Below are 20,806 nucleotides of genomic sequence, written 5' to 3' on the forward strand. Positions count from 1 at the left end.
CCTTGTGGCTGCGCGGTGGGCGGCCGCAGCCGACTCGGCTAGTGCTACTGAGGGAGGGACGGGTGGTCCGGTAGGTTGGGAGACACTTTTCAGGCAGAGGTGGGCCCAGAGTTCTGACCGTGCCTTCGGTCTTTGCAATCCCTTGTTAGCGCCAGCTGAGAGTGGACGCGGCCGCCCAGTCTGGGCCTTGGGCTACCGTGGTTGCGGTTTCCTTTTGCGGTATGCAAGATACCAAGTCACTAAGCACTCACCGAGTTTAGGCACTTCATCCATTGAAGAGACTGGTGTATTTGGCCGAAAATGCCATGAAGATTTTTGCCCTAATTTTGCCTTTACAATGAAACTAAAATAAACATTGATTGCCTGCTCATTCCTTGCTCCGTGCGCTTTAAACGTATTCTAATCCTAACAGCCTTCTAAGCCTCTCTGCGCCCTAGGGGTGGAGCGAGTGGAGTACGTTACTAGACAAGGTTCATTGGCCTCCAGCCCGACTTTCTTCGGTTCCACACGACCCCAAATGTGAAGAATTAACAGGTAGTTACAGGGCAAAATGTAAGCACCCCAAGAGTTGCTCGTGCGTGCAGAAGTCAGGCAGGCCCCGCGCCAGACTGTCTAGCTCAGGACACCGGCTCCTCCAGCGCTCTGTGACTTTGGACAGGTTACTTAACCTGTGTTCTTTCTCGGGGTCTGTAGAACGGGGGTAATAGGTGAATTTGCCTCAAAAGAATATGGCAAGGAGTAAGTGGGCAATAGCTACATAATACTTAGAGCAGTGAAACTGTGTGGTAAAACCGAGTGTTTTTCTTTCGTGGTTTCAACCCAGTCGTTTTGGAAAGCTCCCATGTCTGGGTAGAACTCCAGGTCACGGATGGACAGCGCTCAGGGCTGCTCAGTATAGTCCTGTCGGGTGCCCTCGTCGGGTCAGGTCCTCCAAAGGAAACCTCGAGTGGCTACCGAAATTACTTGTGTGTTTTCTGTGCACAGATGCTTAAAAATAAAGTGTGTTTTTTCCTGCTCTTGTACTTTTCTGCTTTCCAATTATGCGTGTTTGGTTTCCTTAGTCATATTAAGAATTAGAAGGCTTTTATTACTTGATTCTTTGCCATGCCTATTTGCTTTCTTTTTGCGCCTTTCAGAGTCCCATTATGCGGTTCACACTTTTTGTGTTCTTTCTCTGTACCCACTTTTATTTTTGCAGGGAATGTTGTTAAAACACTGTCACATTAGAGCCAATTTGTACATGTGTGAGTATAAAATTTCAGATAATAAGATACTCAAAGACAAGGTGCTCTCACCTACAAGCCTTGAATATAAGTGATGTTGAAAGGCTGGAAACACCGATCTAGTGAGTTTGTTGTGTTTGGTGCAGCAACGTTTTATTAAGCCCCACAGTGTGCTGAGCACCGAGATAGAGCAGGGGATACAGAAGTAAACAACAGCAAGTGTTCAGGGTGCAGTGGGAAGTAGGCTAGTGGAATAGGGGAAAGTTACTTTAGTCCCAGGTGAGAGCAGTATCTCTTGGATCATGCTGCTGCTGTTACCAAGAGGGCCTCTGTCCTGCCTCATACTGTTCCCCAGTTTCTCTTACCCCCAAAGTTTACACCTTTACCTCATTCCCACTTTCATTTGCCATAAAAACCTAACTTCCAGCACTTTCCTTGCGACTCCAACACTTTTGGTTTACTTATTAGAATCTTCCTATGGAGTCTAGTGACAGTTTACTCTGTGTTCTGTGTACCTAGCCTAGTACTAGCTCAATAGATAAGTGTAGGATTGGATAAGTAATAAGCATTTTAATATGTGGATATAGGCAGCAACTGCATAAGCATTCTGCTTATACGACTTGATTTAATTCTTATTCCTGATGGATGTTGTTACCACTGTCAGTATGTAAAGACAAGAACCTCAAGGCACACACAGGTTAAGCATCTTCTCCAGGGCACCCAGTAACGGTGTCTGGCTACAGGTTTCTGCCTTTCACCACTGTGCTGTCTGTAGAGTGCCAAGCACAGAAGAGTGGCCTGGAGCAGGTCCGTACAGTGGTCTTGTCAGGTGAGAAGGTACAGAAGCATTCTTTAGGCAGAGGAAACACAATAGAAGCAAAGACCTAGGGAGGAGCAGAGATACGAGCTGCCAGATGCTGTTCAGAATGTGGGGAGCAGCAGGGAAGATTCTGTACTGTTTCCTATAGTACTTTGCATTTCAGTGCATCTCGATACATTTTTTATTTTTTTAATGATCGAGTGAAAATCCATAAAATATGTACACCAGGAATTTCCAGACCTCCCTGGGTTCAGTATTCCACAGATGCCCCCTTGACCCCTCCTTACACTGTAGGCTTAGAATCTCTAATGGTTGAAGAAGCAGTAACTTTGCTTCTTGCCAGCCTGCAGGGATGGGGATGACTGATCAGTAATGTTGACATGGTGTGGGTGTAGTGGTGGACCTGGATTGGGAGTCACACTGGCCTGGGTGGGGTACCCTTCTAGTGATTTTCATTAGCTTTAGAACAGAGCAGCTCTACTTGACAGGGGCTTTTGCTTTCCTACCCTCATTTCCCAACATCCCAGACCCCTGGCACAAGCTGTGTGCAGGACCTTCAGTTTGTATACCTGGCTTCCTCTCCACTTCTTTCAGACTCACCCGACTCACAGCTGCATCTTCCAGGTGGAGTGTAAACATCACCGCCCAGTCCTCTTTTGCATGATATCCTGGCCTCTCATAATGCACTTTTTGTTACAGCCTCTCAAGGGTTAGGGTCTGTACAGGGTCCAGCAGTTCAATGTGTCCTTCTGGGCACTGACCGCAGACCACTGCCCTGCCTTGGTCTGAGGGACATCTGATGCTGACCTCAGCCACTCTTCTGAAGTCAAGGGAGGTAGAGTCTGTGTGCACCATCATCTACTTTTAGTCCATTTTTTGTCAGGTGTCCACTGTTTCTTAGAAAATTAAAACTAGCTCTTCAAAAAAACATTTCACTCAAAACCTGGAATTTTTTATTTTGAGAAATCAAAAGATTTGTTCAGTCACAGCATTTATCATATGTTTGCTTCCAAAGGCTTCTGTTGTACCTGTCTAGATGTCCCCCCAAAGCTTCATGTGGTCAGAGGTGAGGAAGCTTGTGGGGCTGGAATTGATTCATGGTGCAGTGCTCAGCTCAAGGGCACTAGGATGAAGGGCGTGGGTGCTGCCCACCCTCGGTAGTCTAAGAGGGGCAGAAAGATGCTATTAAGGCCCCTTGTTGCTTTTGATGTCTTCCTTCTCCATGAACTGTTGCCTCTCTGCCATGTGCCACCCTGCCTTGGAGCCTGCTGATTGTGGACTGAAACCTCTACAAACTGTGAGCTAAATAAACCTTTTCCCCTTTAACTTTGGGTGTCGGGTGTTTCTTCTCAGCAATGAGAGAAAAGTAACACAACTTCCCTTCTTGTCCTTTTTCCTCAGTTTTCTTTTGGTGGAGAAATAGAGATTTCCTGTATCTAATACAGGCTTTGTGATTCCTCCTTTAAATCATCTTCCTGGTCCCCATGTGTATGTATGCCTGTGGCTCTTCTGAGGAGGGACCTGTCCAGCAAGGGTGGGCCAAGGACAGATGTACAGTTAGAGTGGTCAACATGTTTATTGTATGGAGATGTGTAAAATAAGTTTCAAAGCTTTGTCAGAGCCTCATTATGATCTCAAATCCATTAGAATTCAAGACTAAGATAAATAATTGTCCTTGGTGATATAATTATATACTGATGGTATAATCTGGGGTAGAAGAATTACCTGGAGCTCGCAGGAGTTGATAAATTGCTTGTGAAAGGGGATTGAACTGCAGTGCTTCACAATTATAGATAGTTTCCTCCCACCAGCCCCATTGATGATTCCATTGTTTTCAGGTCTGTGACATTAAGAATGAATAGTGAATTGTATATTTAATCTGTTTTTTTTCTTTCCTCTACCGCCTCTGTTTGCAGCTCATTTATAATAGCTTTGCTCGGTTCCTAGTCAAGGAGAAAGGATACAATAAGGAATTGCTCACTGTGACTCCAGAGGACTGGGATTTCTGGTGAGCTCTATTTTTTTTTTCTTTTTAATATTTGTCCATTCCCTGTGGTTTTTAATCATTGCTAATCAAATTTTAATGCCTTTTCTTCTGTGAAGGTGGCATGTGAAATGTGAAATTGAATCAAAGGACAAAATAAATACCTTCTATACTAACAGTTTTGTGTTTTCTACTTTGAACAAGTTTATACTCAATTGTGAAAATAATCTTATTGATTAATTTGGATATTTTTGAATGGTTTAAGTTTGTCATAATTAAGTGTTTCAGAGGTTAAGAAATAACCTTTATATCTTTATCAAGAAAAAGTTAGCTTTTGGTCTTTCATTCACATAAAGGGCTATAAAAGGAGTCACAATCATGTGCTGTGCAAATTGGAACGTTTGGTTTTGTCCTTGTTGATCCCTTTCTGGTTTAGAATTCTCAACTTTCCAAAGCTTCTTTTGTCTTTCCTCCTCATTTGAACAGTAACAAGAATCTTATACCACTTTGAATTTTTCACTTTAGCCAGGTACAGTACAGTGGCATCACCTCGAGTCTGAGAGCAGGAGAATCACTTAGCCCAGGCAGTTAGGGTCAGCCTGGGTGACGCAGTGAGACTCCTCCTCAAAACAAACTTCTAAACATAAATAAATCAAAGTGAAATTAGTGGTGACACTGAAAACACATGAGGAATGCATATGTAATATTGACCTGTTATGCATTTCTCTGATATTTGGTTAGTCCTTTGATATGCCCCTCATATAAAAAACAGAAACAGAAAGCTCTTTACTCTATGAAGCCACTGGCTCCCAAAGTTTTACTGTGCAAGTAAGTAAATAGTGCTTCTAGAGTACCTTGTCATTTTTGTTTAATTCTCTTGGTATTTGAGGGCCATTAAAACACTTTGCATTTATTATTTATAATATAAACCCATACTCACTTTTCTCCCCAGGTCCCATAAGTCTTTTAAAGTGAAGAATTTTAAAACCTGATGTCTTACTTTCATTTAGTGATTTCAGTAGTGTGCTTTGCCCGGAGGGTTAGCTCTTACAACTGGACACAAGCCAAGACAAATTCTGAATGGTGTAGGGAACACTGTGGCCGGGCAGTCACCCTGTAGTCAGTGCACACATGCAGGCAGGCATTTCTGTGCGTTGGTGTATAATGTGTTTTAGGTAATGGGAAACATTTGCACATTTTGACAGAGCCACAGGATTATCCTCAGGCTTCTTTCTCTTTTGGCTTTCAAGTTCATCTTTTTAAAAGCCTAAAGATTTTACAATCTGTACATGCTGGCCTCTGCCTAAATAACAATCTTTATATACCTCTGTGGTAGGTATTTACTTTTTATGTTTGTTTAATTAACATGACATTAACCTGGGCAGAAGAATCCCTTTATTGCAGTTGTAACTTTTAGAAATATGAATTATTATTTCTTGGATTACCTGCACATATGAACTGATTGATAATCGAACTTTTCTATTTTAGTTGCAAGGGTTTGGCATTGGATCTGGAAGATGGAACCTTCATTAAACTTGCAGAGAATGGCACTGTGCTCAGGTGATGCAATATATTTGTAAAGTTAAAATTGTATTTTCTCTAGGACAGTGGTGGACATGTTATTGTGTTTTCTTTTAAGACAAAAGATGTTAATATATGAGTTTTTTTTCTGAACTAAAACCTCAGTGCTCAGGTTTGATTGCAGCGTTGGTGCTTTGTGATACATGCGTGTGTTCTGGGTTGCAGTTTAGGCACTCATCTCTAAAAGGTTCTCCACCACTGCTGTAGGGTATTTTATTACTACGTGGTGTGTGACCCTTAGGGTTTGGATGAAATAAGATTATTATTTTAGTGAAATAGATGAGGGATTATCCGATCTTCGAGATTTAGATTTAAAGGTCTAGTTCCTCATTCACAATCCTTGCAGAAGTAATCTAATCCAATAAGTAAGCACACAGCAGCACAACTGTGACAGTCTCCAGCAGACACATGAGCTACTTGCACAGTGCATTCACCTCTGTCTATGTTCGTAGTGCAAGATCTGCTCATATCTAGTACAGTTCACAATTCAAATGTTCATAAATCAGGGACTTAACTATATGAAGTCCTCTCAGATTATCCCCTAGACCTTCCTCCACAGTACATCCAGCTAGAGCAGGTGTGGATACACCTTTGAATGCTTGACAATTTATTTGATTTTTTTTTAGTCTCAGACATCTAAAGTGTGCAGCTTTGACTGTGACCTTCAGCTCTGTGATCATATTGCCACAGTGTCTGTGGTAGCCAGTTTGCTGGGACAAAATACTTGACAGCTGCAATTTAAAGGATGAGAAGTTTATTTTGGCTCATAGTTTCAGAGGGTTCAGTTCATGTTCTGCTGATTCCTGGCTTGTAACCAGAAGAGAATGAGGGAGGACAGCCGTTCTCATGGTATCAGGAGCAGAGAGCAGGGAAGAAGCTGTACAAGGGAAGGCACCAGGGATCCGATAAAGCCCCCAGATGTCATACCCCTGTGGTCCCCTCAGACACACTCAGAAATTGGCTTTACTCATCGCCCAGTCAAGCCAGTCATCAGTCAAAATTAACTCTCTTAGTGTTCTTGGCTGTCTTTAGTCATTCTCTCATGGTTATGTGTATCTGTCTGCTTTCCTCCCCCAGGGTCTCTCCTTACCCATTCACATCCTGGCCAGCCTGCCATTTCTCCTCAGTTTCATAGCTATCTTTGGTACTATCTTTCCAGCACAGCACACTGCATTCTTTGACCATGTTTCCCGTTTGGCACTCTTCCATCTTGGTATCTAATATTCACCTCTTTATAAAAAGGAGTGGAATTCTGGGCATGGTGGCTTCTAGTTAAATGACAGCTTCTCTAGGACTACGTGGTGTCTCAGGTAGCATTAACTTCAGACTGAGCGACTCCTGATCACTTGTGGGTGGGTTGAATGGAGCAAAAGGTAGAGGTATTGATAGAAATGCTTTATAGAATATCAGATAGGGAAGTCTCTCAAAACAAAAGAAGAAAAACAAGACTTTGTTAGTTCAGAGTTCAGGAGAAGCATTAATGAGCAGTATGTTTATTTCTCAAAATCAGGGCAAGTCGTGGCACCAAGATGATGACTCCAGACACGCTGGCCGAGGCATATGGGAAGAAGGAGTGGAAGTACTTCGTGTCTAACACTGGCATGCCCAGCCACCCAGGTATGGCCCATGTGGCTCTGTGTCCCCCACTCTTTAGTTGTGAGCCCTGAACCTGCAATGTGAGAGCACAAAGAAGCCCTCTGTGCCCTCCATTGGACGGGATACAATCTGTACACAAAATGGCCTTCCATTTATTGCAGTAAGATGTGGCTTTTCCTGGCTATGTCTGATTCCTGTTTAGCAGCGGGTTCAAAATACTGTTAGCAGGGCCCGGGATTTAGCTCAGTGGTTCCACCACCTGCCTCGCAAGCACAAGGTCCTGAGTTTGATCCCCGGTACAAAAAAAAAATATTGTTAGCATTTTCATCCTGTTCAATGCAAGGCTTTATTCGTAGCCCTTTCACTCGCACTTGTTCTGGAGGACCTATGAGTAGCCATTAGAAACAGTGCATTCCTCACCTGTGCTTTATTTGTATTTATGGATTTGTCGCATGCTGCCTCCTTTCTCCACCACCCGCTTCTCTCCACATTCATGTTACCCACCACTTCTGTTTTCTGGAATTCTTTTTTCTTTAGTTTTGGTATCTTCTGCCTTTGTATTTTGCTTTTCTGTATTTTTTAATTGTAATTTTTATTTTTGGTGGTACTGGGAATTAAAGGCTAGAGAAGTGTTCACTACTGAGTTAGATCCCTAACCCTCTTTTCCCGTATTTTAAATTAACAACTGTTTTTCTTTTCCAGTTTTTTAAAGAGCTTTGGTGCAGCTAAGCAAAATGATTTTTCAAAAATTATTTCCATAGATGTCCATAAATTTATATGAAATAAACAAGTTTTATTGAAAGTTTTTCTTTTTTACTATTGTATCTGCTTATTTTGTTGTATTTACCTGTCTTTTGAAAGTTTTGTTTTGCTTTGTATTTTTGTAGTGAGTTGAAAGTGTAAGGAAGTGTATGTACTCTTGATAAAATAAGTTGACGAGAAAAATTGAGATGTCACCTTTGGGAGTAGAGAATCCTTCCATACATCTCGAGTAAAGTGGGTGCATATCCTCAAGTGATGGTAGAGAACTGCTGTTAGCTCTTCAGAATTTAGCAAGTACAGATAAGCTCCTTTCTTATCCCAGAAACAGGGTAGCACATAAGTGTTTCAGTCTGAAATCAGTTCAAAAGCTGAAGTATTTCCCAGCTACCAAAAAACTGCCTTCGCGGGTGGGACATGCTCATTTTCGGTTTCTCCCACTAGAGGGCACTGTTACCACCTAGAATCTGTAGCACCCATAGCCCTTAATTTCCCTGAGCATCAAGTCTTGTTCATCTACTCTGAATTGGGTTGGCTGGGCAAGTGTTTGTCATCCCGGTGCCTTGTACCCAGGTGATGAGGCTGTGACACAAAATAAAAGCCCATGTTTTTACAAAATAATAAAAGTAATACATTTTTTAAAATTTTACTATTGAGAAGTAGAAAAGATCCTGTGACTCGGCAGCCCCATTTACTTTCTTACAATGAGTTACTTTCTTACATCTGGTTAGGAAGTTGATATATGATAGCAGCTAGGAACAGTGGGTGCTGGGTTCTGAGGAGAGGCACAGAATTGACCTACAGCTATCAGCCCAGGACACGGGAGGCTGGGATATCTGTTCACTGGCTCTTCCTCCATTAGCTGAGCTTGGCCACACGGGCCTTTGAGTGAAAGCAAGGGACACTGAAGTTTGAGATGGGGTTGTGCTGTTGAGCTGTGGCCAGAATAGCCTTGCACCATGGGCCTGCGACGGGGCCATCAGAAGTGCCACACAGAGGCAGCAGACCCACAGGGCGTGTGTGCCAGTGAGGGTGCAGTTTAACTCTGCCCCAGCCACACGGAATGACTCGAATCCCCCTCTTCCACAGGGTCCTGGAGGGCACCTGTCTTGTGCTCCTGAGTTTTGCCGACGCCATATGCTCACGCGGTTTATTCTTTATTCCTCTCAGCACCCTGTTTGTTGTCACGTTGTTTGAAATGTGTCTGAAATGCCACAGAACCTGAATGTGGGCTCGGTGGGCCCAGGAACACTACTATGAAAAGGCCTGTGTGTGAAGCACTCCCTGGGACTCCAGTGTTAACCTGATTGTTTTGAAATTCAGTGACATTAATAACATACATTGTCACTTCAACATATTCTATTTTATATTTAGGGTATATCCTGGTTTTAGATTTTATATTTTTAAGACAACCCAAATATTTTTAATACTTAATTTACAGATGCCATGTTAATGTCCTCGGAGCTTAAATGTTCTTTGAAAAGCAGTGATAGCTTCTAATGGAGCCATTGTGAATTGAAATGGAGGCTTTTCAGATAAGTAAACCACAAGCCAGTGCCTCTCCAGGCAAGTTTCTGTGTATTCCACATACATGAAGCATTAATTTGTTCTCAATGTAAAAATTTTGTTCTTTTTTTTTTTTTAGGAAAATATTATTTTTATGATAACTATTTTGACCTGCCAGGAGCTCTGTTATGTGCTAGAGTGGTGGATTCTTTGACAAAGGTGAGTGGGTATTCATGCTTTTAAAAACTATATGTATTCAGTCATAAGAAAAAGGACTTGTTATATATAATTTTGAGCTGAGACATTATTTAATTACCTGTTCGTGGTTTCAAAGGTGACTGAGGAAGAAAAACATAGTGAATTTGGTCAGAATACTTTTAGAAAATTAAATAGCAGTGACCACCCCACCCCCTGAAAATAAACCTGCAGGGGGTGCAAAAGTCTAGAAAAAGAAAATATAGAATATGACGTGGACACATATTTTCTTGATTTCATTAATAGAATAAAACTTAAGGAAAAACGGCCAGGGATTGAGTTCTGGTGCCATGCCTGCCTCACAAGCACAAAGTCCTGAGTTTGATCCCTGGTACCCCCAAAAAATATAAACAAGTAAAAGTAATTAATATTCTATGTGTCTTTAAGCATTGTGAATAGCATAAGACCAGGAAAGGGAGATGAGATTTTTAAATTCATCATTTTAAGCCATTTAAAGTGTATAGCCTGCTTTGTTTTATGTATCAAGATGAAATAGGGCTCTAGTTTTATTTTATACTGGAAGTGTCAAATCTATGGATAGAAACGAGTTTACATGTCAGAATCACTTCCCTTTTACGTATGTTGCCCTTTTAAAGTCAAAGTTGTATATATAAATGGCTTTTTAATTAGAATTATGGCCATGTGTTTGAACGTATCTGTAGGGCAATAGTTTGGAAGATTTGTATACATCTTTCTTAATGTGTAATGAGGTCAGTATCTCTTCTTGATAGTTACTACAAACAAAATGTAGCATTTTTTTCTTTCATTTTTTTCTTTTGAAGAGTTGGAGATCGATCCCAAGGCCTCACATGTTGTAGGCAAGTGCTCTACCACTGACCTACACCCACAGTTCAAAATGCATCATTGTTTAAGTATTTTGTAGCTCACATGATCTTACACAAATATCCATTTGTCCTTGCTGAGAATGATAGGCGGACACTGTTACATGTTTCCAAGGAAGCAAAGGCCTCTAGAATTGTATCTCAGTATAATGTTTGTTTGTTTTCTGCTTTTAAAACTTCGTCATAGAAATGATTTAAATTTTGGATTTGGAACCTTATTTATCTCCTGTACTGATTTTCTGCTCTTTTATTTTGAAATTCAGGTTAAGTGGGCATTGAGTTTTGAGATAACCAGTGTTTGAGGCTAGAGAGCTTTAGGTTTCTTGGCCCCATTGATATGAGAGCACATTAAATAATGTGTTCATAGACCTCAAACACTGTGTGACTTTGTAAATTCACTTATGTTTTTAAAGTATTCTGTAATGTATAGACCTTATAATGAGTGTGAATTTTAACTATTTGGCCTATATTAGCTATTATATTCAGTGTTGTATATGTATGTGCATACAGACATATATGTACTATATATGTAGCAGGGGTTTTCATGCAAGATTCCTCAAAAATCATATTGAACAAGAATGAGAACTTTATCGATCTGTTACCTTTTCTAAAACATAAATCCCTATCTTATAGTTCAGTAATATTGTAATTGTTTGCCAGCATTTTCCACTATGCTTAGACTCAAAATTACTGCATTTGTTACATTTGGACATTTTTTTTTTAGCAGAACAGTGGTCAAAAAACATTTGATTTTTGGAAGGATATAGTTGCTGGTATTCAACACAATTTTAAAATGTCAGCTTTTAAGGGTGAGTAACGTGAAGAGAGGCTTCGTAATAGATGTTTGTTAAATGCTGTGTGTCTACTGAATCAGGTAGAAGTTGCCTCTTGCTGTGCTCCTTTCTTAATATTTAATGTGATCTTAAATGTTGCTTTATAAGGTAATTCTGCTTATGTTTGTGTCTGTTTTATGGTCATACTTGCCAGTATTCCTTGCTGTGCTGTTAAGATGTCTTTCCCATGTCTTTCCCGTGCCCACCAGTAGGGTTGAGCCTTGGGGTTCCCTAGAACTGAAAGCTCCAGGGTTGCTGCGTTCTGGTTTGGGAGGGAGAGCTGGTGACCTCTAGGGTGCGGTGTGGACAGGTGGGCAGAGTGGCTGCCAGGGAATGTCATCCTTGCTGTTCAAGGCACGGGAGTGGGTGGCCCAGAATGAGCTCAGAGCCTAGGATTTTCAATTTTCCTTCCCAGGTTGCTTGGGCTACACAGAGGCTAGTTCTGCAGCAGAAATAGATGCCTGTGTAGCACGTTACCCTGGTCCCTTTAATCACACTGGCCTGATTCACCTCGTTGGCTAATGGATGCTCAGGAGCAGTATTTTCAACTTTGAAACATGTTGCTTTTTGATTGACACTAAAATATTGCTTGACTTTTCCTTAATGTAAATCAAGCCATCAAAATAATTTTAAGGGCCAGTGATTTGGCTCAGTGGTTCCGCTGCCTGCCTTGCAAAATGCAAGGGCCTGAGTTCAATCCCTGGTACAAAAAAAAAAAGTTAAATATTATGACTAAAAATTGTCAAGGCAGTAAAAAGTAATTGTAGAATATTTGTTCAAATTATATATTTCTCTCCCACCCCCTGCTTTCCATACTTTGGGGTGATTTTGTCTTTCCTGTGCCTGCTTTTCCACCCTCGCACTGGCCCTGAGCTGCCATGGCTGTACAGGTCACTTCATGGCGCGCACTGAGGACTGGGCCTGTGTAACGCTGTCCCTAGCACCCATGACAGCTGAAAAAGCCATCCACCACTTTATTGCTTTTCTCCTCCTTGACTTTCAAGAACAAAAAGTCTTAAAAGCATGATTGAGAACACCACATTGCAACTTTCAAGTAAATTCAGCATAAAAATCTGTTGATATTACTTTATTGCTTTGTAAACAAGGAGTAAACATTCCATGCTTTAATAAGTGAGGCACAGCTTAGAAGTTTTAAACAGTAATATAAAAATACAGTACAGAGCATAAATAAAGATCTTTTCATTTATATTCAGATTTTGAAATCCTTGATGCTGTCATAACATCCCTGGACTGGGAAGCACAAAGACACTAATGTGTAAACTGCCTGAATGTTGGATAAGATTCAGTAAGGAATTAAATCAAATTGATCACATCTGTGTTAAATAAGTAAGAATAGGTCAGACATCTATTTCCAGGTTGTGCTGGGAATATGGAAAGTATGGAAAGGCTTTCTGCAATCACAGAAGTTTCAAAAGGTCCATGATTAAAGCACCTGGCATTTCAGATCAATTTCAACACAGTATTCTGGTTTCTTACAAGAGCTTCAAAGAGTACATGTGCACCTGTGTGTTCAAATCAGTCATGATGAAAGGGGCCACATGAGCCATAGAATAATGCACCATTACAAGTATCTTAGGGAACACGTTTTTTAAGTGTAGATATTCAAGTATGTAACTTCTACAGAGCTGTGTGTTACTTCTTTGATGTTTACTAAAAATTCTCATATTAATTGTTAGAAGGCTTAATTTAAAAGGAAATGCTGTTTCTGAAATTAAAATTAACACAATTTAGAATTCTATTTTTGTTTTTTTGTGATTTTTCTTTTGCTTTTTTTTTGCTGTAGCAGGACTTTTATGAGGAGATGTTTAAATATTTTCAGCCTACCTCTATTCATTTTGTGGGGTGGGCTGGAGTTTGGGAAGGCCTTTTCACACAGAAGATTTGGATTTGTTTGAGGGGAGTATGTTCACATGGGAGCCACCAGGAATCCTGAGAAGGAAGAGTGGACATACTCAGAGGAATAGAGGCCATTTGACTCAGCATTGGGTAGCTGGAGCCACACCTGGTCACTCTCCATGAGATCAATTATGGCACTCCCTGAAGCCTGATCCAGGTAACCTTTGGCATACTCATCATAGGTATACATTATGGGGCTGCCATTCTTATACAGGCCTACCCAAACGTGAGTCCCTTTCACATGCACATGGTAGGAGAAGTAGTATATTCCGGGCACCCTGCAGGTGAAGATTCCTGTTCTTGGATCATAATGCTGTTGCCTGTTATACAAAATTTTATCAAATGGAATGGGAGCACCTATTGCTGGGTAAGCTTTGGAAAGGATAACAGTAAAAGCAGACACAGGAATTCCTGTCACTCCCTGGTTGGCACTGACAAAAGGCATCCCTGAAAGACTTGGCCTTTGGCCTGCCTTGATGAAGCCCTCAGGCATGACTGCTTGGCCTGGGGGGCCCGGGGGGCCTGGAGGCCCTGGGAGACCAGGCTTTCCATCATGACCCCTTGGACCTGGAGGTCCTGGTGGTCCAGTAGGTCCATTGAGGCCTTTAGTTGCTATACCAGCTGGCCCAGGAGGACCTGGTTTTCCAGGATCACCTTTAGATCCAGGGAATCCTGGAACACCTGGTGGCCCAGTGGGGCCCCTGTTACCTGGTATGCCAGGGACACCTCTTGGACCAGCTTCACCATTGTGTCCTGGCACCCCCTTAGCTCCTGTGAGGCCTGTGGGGCCTGGGAGACCATGCGGTCCTCCCACTCCGGGATCACCTTTGGGGCCTGGTAACCCTGGGTTACCCTTAGGACCACTGAGACCTGGCTCTCCTGGGTACCCTGGTTTTCCTTCTAACCCAGGAGAACCCCTTGCTCCTCGAGCCCCAGGATGTCCTGCGGGCCCAGCTGGCCCTATTTCACCTTTAGGACCTGGTATACCACGGTGGCCTGGGGTGCCTTTTGGTCCTTGAGGCCCCACACTTCCAGGGGATCCAGGCAGACCTGGATCCCCAGGATGACCTGCTGGCCCTTGTTCCCCTTTGGCACCTGGACTCCCTGGAAGTCCAGCAGGTCCTCTTTGTCCCTTCAGACCTGGCAAGCCTGGTTTCCCAAAACCAGGAGGCCCAGGGTGCCCACCTGTTCCTGGAATCCCAGGTTGGCCTTTTGTTCCTGGAATCCCTGGCTGGCCTGGGGCTCCAGGAGCTCCTGGCTTTCCAATGCCTTCTGGTCCTCGTCCCCCAGGAGGACCTTGGGGACCTGGCAGGCCAATTGGTCCCCTTTCTCCTGGAAAACCCCGATCACCTTTGATGCCTGGCTGGCCTGGAAAGCCATTTTCGCCTCTTTTTCCCAGTCCAGGAGGACCAGGTGGTCCCATGGGACCCTCAGGGCCTGGAAGACCCCTCTCACCTGAACGGCCAGGAGCACCATATCCTGCTTCCCCTTTTTGTCCATTCACACCTGGAGCTCCTGGTACACCCTTTTCCCCAGGAAAGCCCCTGGGTCCTGGGGCACCTGCAGGTCCTTGTTGCCCAGGTTTCCCTGACACAGAAATTCCAGCTGGGCCAGGGATTCCAGGTGGCCCTGGTGGGCCCCGTGGTCCAGGTAAACCAGCTGGTCCAACATCTCCTTTTGGTCCGTATGGTCCTCTCTCCCCTGGTTTTCCTGGGAGTCCTGGCAAACCTGGCTTCCCAGTGCCCGGTAGTCCCGGTGGTCCTGGCAATCCGGGCTCTCCTTGGAGTCCAGGACTTCCATAGCCTGGTTTTCCTGGTCGTCCAGAAGGACCTGGGTGCCCACGAGGTCCAGCAGGGCCTGGTGGGCCGGGAATACCTTGCTCTCCTCTCACTGCTATACCTGAAAGACAACACCAATACACCACCCAGAAAAGGGATGGTTAGTAATATTGAAGATAATCGAAGTTTCTCTAACCGAATCAAGGCAAGGCACTGCAGTGTCAGTCATTCTAACAGACCAGTCCAGAGGCATTCAGATGATCCATTTGGTGTCGTTTCAAAAAATACTGTTAGAGAAGATAGTTTCACAAAGTCAAGGTGACCATAATAATTTGTCACATCCTTGTGAACCACAAGAAGACAACAGTGAGGAATTCCTCTAGCATAGGAGTACAGTAGAGGCAAAGTTACCACACTTGTCTTAAGAATATCATCTTAGAAAGATAAGGAGGGAGATGCATTTGACAGAACTGACAGAAAAAAGAAAATGACAATTGAATACATGAAAAAAATGTTCTGAAAGTATAACAGTGGGCTGTCCTATAAGACATAAGGAGAAATGGAATTAATTCTAGTTTATATCTGCCATGCCCTACTGAAGTTAGATTTAGACTGCTTTTTTCTACTTCAGTATATTCTATAAGCTTTTGTTCTTTCCCTTATTGATTTGAAATAAAGAATCAGCAAATTAGACATAATGATGAGGTACACATAGTAGTATTTAAGTACTTACCTAAATGCAAACAATATTGTTTGATTTTATAAAGGCATAAGGTCTTTTGACCAGAAAGACTTCTCCTTAACCTCAGTAATCCCAATTTCATGCGTGTAGGGTGTGGGAGTGCACAGGGTCTGCCCTGCAGGGCCTCTGTTACTGAGTAGAGTACAAGAAGTGCTTTAGAAGGTGTTTGAGGGCTTCTGGTCACTTCAGACCAGAATATAGTGGCCTTGCAGACATTGCTACCTACCACACACTGCACTCTGTCAGCAGTAATCATGAGCATCTTTTTTTGTTAAGTGGTTCTGGAAAAATGAACTCTCAGCCTTTGCACTGAGCTACTGAGCTTCATATCCAGCCCCTATTTTAATTTTTTGTTTTGAGTCAAGGTCTCACTGAGAGGCTGCCCTTAAACTTGTGATCCTCCTGCCTCCGCCTTCCACAGTGTTGGGATTACAAGCATATATCACCATGTCCAAGTACATAAAATACTTTTTATTTCCCAAGGGCCAGGAATTTAGCTCAGTGGTTCCACCGCCTGCCTTTCAAGCGCAAGTTCCCAAGTTTGAGCACCAATATTAAAAAAAAAAAAAAAAAAAACCTAACAAAATACTTTTTATTTCCAAGATCATTTCTTATTTAATAAGCTATCTTGTCTGCTGGAAGTCTGTTCTGCTGTGAAAGAGTGAAATCAAATCTTACTGAAAACGATGGTATTGGACACCACTGGAGTCTACAGACCTACTGATGGGGGTGCTCTTTGTCTCTCTGAATGTTGCCCTTGTAGGTCCTAAAACTCTCCATGCAAGGACATTTGACCCCTGTTTGCAGTTTGCTGTCTCAGAAAAAGATTAGTGCGGCAGCAGCCTTAAGGAGAAATGACTGCCTGCACCCAGATAGGGCGTCCCTGTGTCCGAGCAGGATGGCCACACCTGCTTCCATCTGGGCTTGTCCTCAGCAGCACAGTTTAGTGGGTTTGGCAAAACTGTTTTACAGTTAAGATGAAACACTCCCCCTCCCCCAGTACCAGGGATTGAACTCAGGACCTTGTACTTGTGAGGCAGGAGTGGCACCACTGAGCTAAACCCCAGCTACTCATAGCCATGCTGTGCAGATGTACCTAGGAATTGTATAGGAACTCTTTGAATTTCTTTTAGCAACTGAGTGCTTTGCTTGTGTAAACTGTGGGGTTTTGTGTTTGTTACACTACATTAATCCCTCCCACTGGATAATAATGTATTGGAGTTTTTAACCTTACATTATTAAAAAGAGTTAAGATACTGCTACTGAACTTTTCATCTACTAACAAACTACTTTTACTGTGCAGAAATAACCAGGATGACACAGTATCTCAGGGTAGGAAGACAGAAATATGTTTAACCTGAAAGTAATGCATTTTATTTTTTCATTCAAAACTGTGGCTGATGAACCTACAAAGCTATTAAGTGAGAATTTATGAGAATATTGAGCCTGGTGCTGCATATCACAGCATTTCAGATTGCATTTGTTGTTTCCAGTGAAAGAGCAGATTTTGTTGTCTTTTATTCTTCCTTTTCTAGCTTTTATCTTTCTCTGAATTCAGTTGTATTTTGAGGCATTCAAAAGTATCTTATACAACTGTGCTTTTATTTTTAAATATTAAGCTACGCTTTGGAAAATATTTTAAATTTCACCTTCTTAAAAAGGCAGTCTTTTAAGTTTAGTTTATTCAAAATGGTTGCCCCCAAAAGCGTAGTATTTAAAATACATGACAGATTACTTCAGCTGTACTTGTGGGACAGAATACATAACTGAAAGGAAAAATGTTATGGAAAGGAAGCTTGATGCCTGCTCTTAGTTTATATTATTCATTAGATGTCAGGTAAGTTGTATCAGATGCTATTAAATGGAATTAGTGAAAATGAGACCACCTCGAGGCTGTCCGTATTTTTCATGTATTGTCAAAGTGCTCTTCGCCGTAGAAGCCGGGAAAGAAGCAGATTCAGAAGCACAGTTACACCCCCTAGCTGCAGCGCAGAGTGGTGTAGAAGAGCAGACGTGGGAGTGCTCTGCCGGCGTGTGGTGAGGGCAGACCGTAAAGCCCTGGACAGACTAGTCGGTCTTTCAGGTAGCTAGCTGTTCCTCATTTTAAAGATGAAGAAGTTAAGGCACAAGGAGGGAAAGAATCTTGCCAGAGTCCACATAGCTAGTATGTAGCAGCTGTCTGTATTTCACCGCCAGACTAAGAGTGAGTAAGTAACGGAGAATCGCCACTTCAGTTGCCTCTTGATTTATTGAGGAAGGGCATCAAGTTTTATTTCAGACTCCCTTTTGGGCACATTTGTACCCCAGGTAAATGAGTTTTAAAAATAAATCTTTAAAAATAAACCTTCTGTTATCTTTATGCAAATTATTTTAGACAGAATTTTAAACTTGATTAATTTTGATTGGGTAAATATTTCCAGATTATGGATAGGTATTTGTGCAAAAATGTCATGTGAGGGGAACATATCCCACACATAAAAATTCTTAATATTCTTCAGTTATATCTTTTATATTCACCTTACCATGGATTTTACTAGTCTTGTATTGACCTACTCCTTCCGCAGATCATTTTGTGGTAAGAGTTTGAGTTAATTTAGGAATTTGAAAATAGACTGACTCCAGAGTTGTAAGCATTTTGTCAAAGAGATCATCATCGTTAAGACTGTAGAAAGTACCAGCCAGCTGGATAATACAGCACAGCACACAGTTCAGTTTACCTTTACTCCGTATGGTGTAGGGGATGAAGAACTGGGTCTTGGTGTTGGGGAGTGGGCCTTTTATGCCTGTGGGCGTTTGGTATTGCTCAGCATAAAACTCTCCGTGAACCAAGATCAACGACATTAGCAGCCAGAGGGCTATTTGTGGCAGCATATTCTCAGGTGGATTCTGAAAACCAGAAGGACAGAATTTCATTTAGTTTTGTTATTGACATATTTTTTTCAGTGCTGCACAGGTGAACTCTTCATACAGTAATTACATTTTTAGCCAGTCCTTTATATTTTAAATATATTCCATAAATTATTGACTGTTTTAGTCCTGTGAGTATAGGTCTTTAGTTACTTTTGGAAGCCCTAGTCAAAGAATTGAGTAAAAATAAAGTGATTTACAAACAGGCTAACAGAAATCATCATTAGATGTCTGAATTAAGTAATTCAGGATATTTAGCCTGAAGAATCTAAAAGTTTTAAAATGCACTAAAATTCAGATTTGTACAGTATGTTTTCTTTAGTATATAGACTGGTACAAACAAATCTTTCATAGAGAATATAGTAGAAAGCAGTTTGCAAAATTATGTACAGAACACCAAGTAGTTAATTTACTGAAACTTGTTTTCAAGTAAGCCAACACGTGGAGGTCTGCCAGTGACCCCACCACCACCACCCAGACTTACCCTAGGAGCTCCTGGAGTGTTGCCTTGGCAGCTGTCTGAGGCCTCCTGTGCCCAGGTAAGCAGTGCAGGAGTTGCCCTGTCCGGAGCTGCCCTGGGGTATTTATACTGCTTTCCCTTACTACACAAAGTTACCCCCAGTTAAGCTCCTCCCCTCAGAGGTGGTTAGCTCTAATTATGGTGGAAGGTTCCATCAAGCAGGCTTACAAATTCAGTCTGGGCTCTGTTTTTCCTTCTTTTCTTGTTAAAGAAGAAAACTATTTGCCTCAAATATATATTAATAGTTTTAACCATATACCATCTTTCTATTTTAGAAGTTATTCTAAATTTTAGATATTATTACTTCAGTGTTGTCTCAAGGTGGAATGATGACTCCTCTTTTTATTTTTGAAAAAGCACATTTTTGTGTTACTTGGTTGAAAATATTTGGTAGTATTTAAAAATAGGGAAAGAATTCTTTTGGAGGGGCATGAGTTTAAGCCATCTGACTTCCTTGTCTATTACACAGTGTCATCACTTTTGTCCTTTAATGGTCCTAAATTTTTGTGACAATAGTTTTCCTCAGTTCTAGCTTAAGTTTTGGTCTTAATAGAGAGAAACACAATGGTGATATGTAGGTATGCTGTTTTGCATTTCAGAATTTTAGTGTAAGCCCTGAGAGGTTAATAAAAGAAATTTAACATGATAATATTTCAAGTTGTTGCATTTGAGTATTTTCACTGTTTTAGAAAAATACAAGACATCTGTGAATTTAATAGGAGAGTTAGCAACATACACTCCCTGAAGGATTTCAACTCTTTATTCACAACACTACATTGATTTTAGTAAAGGCCTTCAGATTTTTTTACTTAAATTTGGACTACCTGATTGAGAGGTGGAGTAGAGTTTGAAACACCCCTAACTTGATAACCTTGTATTGTGTTTATTTACATAAGGTTACTATGTTCCTCTTAGAAGAAAAAATTCCTCAAAATTTGCTTTTAACTTTTTAAAAAGAACTGTTGAAATGGTATAATCCGTAGTGTGAAATGGGAAGAAAATGGCTGAAGGCGAAGTGGGAAGGGGAGGGGAAAGGAAATAAAGGAAAAGAAAAAAATGTGAAAAAAGGAAACAAAGTCTTTGTAAATAGGGAAGGGTGAAGGGAGGACAGGGATATGGGGATAAAAATAAGAACCAAGACAGGTCATATAAAGTTACAAGATCTAATGATAAATGTAATTGTATTGTTTGCTTTAAATGACCAGTAAACTTTAATGGGAAAAAAAAAAAACTGTTGGCTTATGTTGAAGTTTCCTTCAGGAATCTTAAATTATCCCAACTAGAAACATTTTAATCTCCAAAGGGAAACAAACATTGTCAATCTCAGTAGTTTTCTTTTTACAATGTCAGAGACTTTTGAAGAATTCATAGAGAGTACACATACATCCCTAGAATTAAACTGATATGAACTTGGGACTAATCAAAAATTAAAGTAATTGAAGGTTTAACAGAAATGAAATGAAAGTTCTTGCTTTTTCTTCCCCTGCTCCTCTTCTTCTGGCAGTGTTCTGTGTGTAAGTAAACAAAGCCCCCCCCCCCCCCC

The 20,806-nt window shown here is 41.5% G+C and overlaps 1 protein-coding gene and 1 long non-coding RNA gene across 3 annotated transcripts; one reads left to right on the forward strand and one right to left on the reverse strand.

The window, feature by feature from the left end:
• Positions 1-3,448: 3,448 nt before the first annotated feature.
• On the forward strand, positions 3,449-11,369 carry LOC104855224. Of its 2 annotated transcripts, none has more exons than XR_778347.3 (5): positions 3,449-4,051; positions 5,516-5,587; positions 7,119-7,225; positions 9,609-9,688; positions 11,294-11,369. It is a non-coding gene; the product is annotated as an uncharacterized LOC104855224 (long non-coding RNA). The 2 variants fall into 2 exon arrangements; XR_778346.2 differs by having other exon boundaries at positions 3,452-4,051; positions 11,291-11,302.
• Positions 11,370-13,202: 1,833 nt separating this feature from the next.
• Col10a1 (collagen type X alpha 1 chain) lies at positions 13,203-19,355 on the reverse strand. The gene is made up of 3 exons (XM_010614048.2): positions 19,228-19,355; positions 18,554-18,722; positions 13,203-15,215 (listed from the first exon to the last, which is right to left on the reverse strand). The coding sequence occupies exons 2-3, from the start codon at positions 18,705-18,707 to the stop codon at positions 13,327-13,329; spliced, it is 2,043 nt and encodes a 680-aa protein (XP_010612350.1). The 5' UTR covers positions 18,708-18,722; positions 19,228-19,355; the 3' UTR covers positions 13,203-13,326.
• Positions 19,356-20,806: the final 1,451 nt, after the last annotated feature.

This window comes from Fukomys damarensis, unplaced genomic scaffold (assembly GCF_012274545.1).
Source record: "Fukomys damarensis isolate Sample0158 unplaced genomic scaffold, DMR_v1.0_HiC HiC_scaffold_14, whole genome shotgun sequence".
NCBI classification, from domain to species: domain Eukaryota; kingdom Metazoa; phylum Chordata; class Mammalia; order Rodentia; family Bathyergidae; genus Fukomys; species Fukomys damarensis.

Excerpts from the sequence above, each read along its gene's own strand:
- Col10a1 (XM_010614048.2), bottom strand. The coding sequence starts at position 18,707 with ATGCTGCCACAAATAGCCCTCTGGCTGCTAATGTCGTTGATCTTGGTT. Across the intron at positions 15,216-18,553 it reads CTACACCATACGGAGTAAAG|GTATAGCAGTGAGAGGAGAG; the intron begins GTAAACTGAACT and ends GTTGTCTTTCAG.